General features: G+C 62.6%; 1 protein-coding gene across 1 annotated transcript; it reads right to left on the reverse strand.

Annotated features, from left to right (window-relative positions):
• Positions 1-467: 467 nt before the first annotated feature.
• On the reverse strand, positions 468-1789 carry VDBG_00827 (NAD dehydrogenase; the record flags this gene model as incomplete). The annotated part of the gene is made up of 2 exons (XM_003009098.1): positions 468-1592; positions 1667-1789. 2 exons carry the CDS (start codon positions 1787-1789, stop codon positions 468-470), a joined length of 1248 nt encoding a protein of 415 aa, XP_003009144.1.
• Positions 1790-3424: the final 1635 nt, after the last annotated feature.

Here is a 3424-nt window from a genome sequence, read left to right on the forward strand (position 1 = left end):
GACATGATAGCAAAGAAGAAAGCATCCATTTGGCGTTTGGAGGTCGGTTATTTTCCTTGTGTATGAATCACAGAATCCATGGAGTCAGGCCGGGGGGGGGGGGACGTCGCAAAACATGGGCGCGGCGTTGGGCTGCCCACACGCCAGGACACACGGGGCATTTACTTTGCTGTATGCGTTATTGCCATTGTTTTGTGCTTTTGTCGTCATGCCGTGCTTGCCGTTGCTTGTCCGTGCCGGACTATAGAGGCCGACCTCTGGAGCATGTGACATTTTCATGCCCCCTTCTCGGAATGAGTGCATGTCGAGCTGTTCAACCGAGATGGCAACATGTTGATGATTCCATGTTGACTCGTAGATTTCGCAAATGACTACATAGTATTGGACGGGCCCATGACCTGCCAAAGCAAAATAACATGAGGCAGTGACAAGAAAGCAGTGACAAGAAACAAACAGAATGCTTCCCTCTACTTGTAAAGCAACGCCTCCACCCGCTCAGCAATGGCCAGACAGCTCGTCAATCCGGGGCTCTCGATACCCAGCAGGCTCACGAGCCCCTCGAAGCCGTCCTCCTTGCGGACGACGAAGTCGTGGAAGGCGCCCGTGGGCAGCAGCTTCGGCCGAATGCCAGCATAGTCGGGGGCCAGCGCGTCGGCGTCGAGGCCCGGCAGGTACTCGCGGATGGCCTGGACGGCCTCGTCGAGCCGCGCCGGGTTGGGCGCCACGTCGCTCGGGTCGTCGACCCACTCGACGTCGGGCCCGAAGCGGATGCGCCCGCCGAGGTCGAGCGTCAGGTGCGTGCCGAGACCGCCGACGCCGGGCTCGGGGGCCGGGTAGATGAGGCGGTTCACGTTGAGGCTGCTGCCACTACTGCCAGAGTAGGCGAAATAGTTGCCCTTGGCGTAGAACATGGCCATCTGTCGCTCGGCCGGCACGATCATGTTGTGGACGTCGACGGCGCCGAGGCCCGCCGCGTTGACGACAACGTCGGCCGTGACGGTGCTCGACTCGCCCGTCGCCGCGTCGACGACGGTCACGGCCCAGCCGCCGGCGCCGGCGCGCTGCAGCGGCTCGACGGCCTCGACGCGCGACTGCACGGCGACGGTGCCGCCCTCGTCCTCGAACAGGCCCCGCAGCGGGACCATGAGGCCGTGGACGTCGACGATGCCGTCTCCGCGATGCCAGGACCGCCGGCGCGCGCGCGCACGGCGGGCTCGAGACGCCGGGCCTCGGCGTCGGCGACCAGTGCAGGGGCGGGGCGTCATGGGCGTCGGCGTCGACGGACGCGTAGAGGCGCTCGAGGGCGGCGCGCTGGGCGTCGTTTCTGCGCGACGAGCCACTTGCCCGGTGCGGCGGTGGGCGACACGGTGGGCGGCGCAAAAGGCGTACAGCAGGCGGCGGCCGCGCGTGCAGAGGGCCGTCTTGAGCGTGCCGCGGCCGTAGTAGAGCCCCGCGTGGACGACCTCGCTGTTGCGCGACGACGTCTCGGTGCCCGGGTGCGCGTGGCGCTCGACGAGCAGCGTCGTGCTCGACGGGTGCGTGGCCGTCAGGTGGCGGGCTGTGGCGAGGCCGACGACGCCGGCGCCGATGACCTGGAGGGCGGGCGCACAGGGTGTTAGCTTGCAGAGACGCGAGGGACAGTCAATGGACGGGGGGCGAGGCGGACAATGTGGGTAAAGTCGGCGTCCCTGGGGACGGTCGAGGCAAAGCTGCGTCGTCTTCTCGTGTCGAGGCGCAGGCACTGGGTTACCCGCCGCGCTGCCGGGCGCAGAGACGTGGCCGAGGACATGGTTCGAGGTTTGTCTCCAGTTGGTGCGGGTTTTCGCTGCTGGACGGAAACTGAGGTGGTGAGTTGAACAAGTGATGTTGGCGTTGGAGGTGGGTATCGGCAGGATATCATTCATGCCGTTGCTGTTCGCTCCGGCCGCCCGCACTGGGTTCCGATTGCGGGCCGGCGTTTTCGTCGTGGCGTGACGCTACGGCAGCGGACGGCGGCGAGGTTAGAGGCTCGAGGCTAGAAGGGGTCCAGGTCTGAATTGTCGAGGCTTGAAGGAGGAGGCTTCGTAATCATCGCCTGATGCTTGCATACGTTGTATTGAAGCTTGCTTTCGTCGAGTTCCCGGTCTTTTGTCGTGGGCTCATGTGCGGCTGCATGCTGGATGGGCTGTGGATAGGGCACGCTTGCACGTCTCACCTTGGGTTGGAGGTACACTGAATATGTGCTTGCCAACACTGAATTCAATCTTGTCAATAAAGGATGGTCATTATTATGTGAGTAGATGGGCAGAGGTGAGCGTGCATCCATCCACGATCTATACCTTCTGTTCGTAGACCTCCTTGGAGTCTCTCGGGATCCTCACCCAGCTGAACTCTGTTGACTATTTTCATTCACGACCGCCTGCTCATCCTATCCTCTCACTTAACTATCTGCACAGCACTACTCGTCTACAAGTACTACTCTCATCTGCATCTAGGCATCTCCCACATCCACAGCAGAGCCGCCTCACCGTGGTAGTATTCCTCATTCATGTACAATCTGTGATAGCGTTCCTGATTCATGTACAATCTGTAATAGCATTACTTTAACCATGTACAATAGGTGATACTCGTCATACTACTGATCCAACACCCGCCTTACGCCGTATACCCATCCCCCCCCAAAACAAACACCAAAAAAAAAACACCCGTGTTATACAGCCTTGAGGCCCTTCACCCTCAACCCAATCATCGCATCGTCAGCTTGGGGCAGTATTTGCGCCCCTGCGTATCCACGTGAAACTCATAGATGCCATTCTCGGCGCCGACAAACCTGCAACGCCGTCAGCATAACCCACAAACGCGGTCTCTCCAAGTCAATGGCATGGACTCACAGTGTACGCCCGTCCTCACTCCACGAGATGCCCGCCGTGTTGTCCGGCTCCGGCGGGCTCTCGTGCACCGCGTGGTCGACGACGACGCGCCGCCGCGCCAGCCTCTCGTCCATCTCGCGCATGGCCACCGAATTGATGAAGGGCAGAAACGACGAGCGGTCGCGGTCGCGGTCTCGTTCGCGGTCCCGTTCTCTCTCCCTCTCGCGCTCGCGCTCCCTCTCGCGCTCCCGCTGTCTCTCGCGCTCCCTGTCGCGGGCCCGCTCCCGCTCCCTCTCCCGCTCCCGCTGCCGCTCCCGCTGCGTCGTCTCCGACTCTTCGGCCGCCGACCGCAGCGTCGCGAGGTTCGTCTCGAGCGAAATGTTGTACAGCGCCTTCGAGCTCGGCCCACCCGCCCGTCGCCGGGAGCACGGCCGTTCGCCGTGTTGACCGTCGCCGGCGTCAGTGTTATGGAAGAAACCGACGCCGCCGCCGCCGCCGTCACTCGATCGGACGGTGGCGCTCCGCCGCGCCGCCGCAAAAGAAGGGCGCGTCGTTCGCGATCCCGCTCGCTCGTG

The sequence above is a fragment of the Verticillium alfalfae genome, genomic scaffold (assembly GCF_000150825.1).
Source record: "Verticillium alfalfae VaMs.102 supercont1.1 genomic scaffold, whole genome shotgun sequence".
In the NCBI taxonomy this organism is placed as follows: domain Eukaryota; kingdom Fungi; phylum Ascomycota; class Sordariomycetes; order Glomerellales; family Plectosphaerellaceae; genus Verticillium; species Verticillium alfalfae.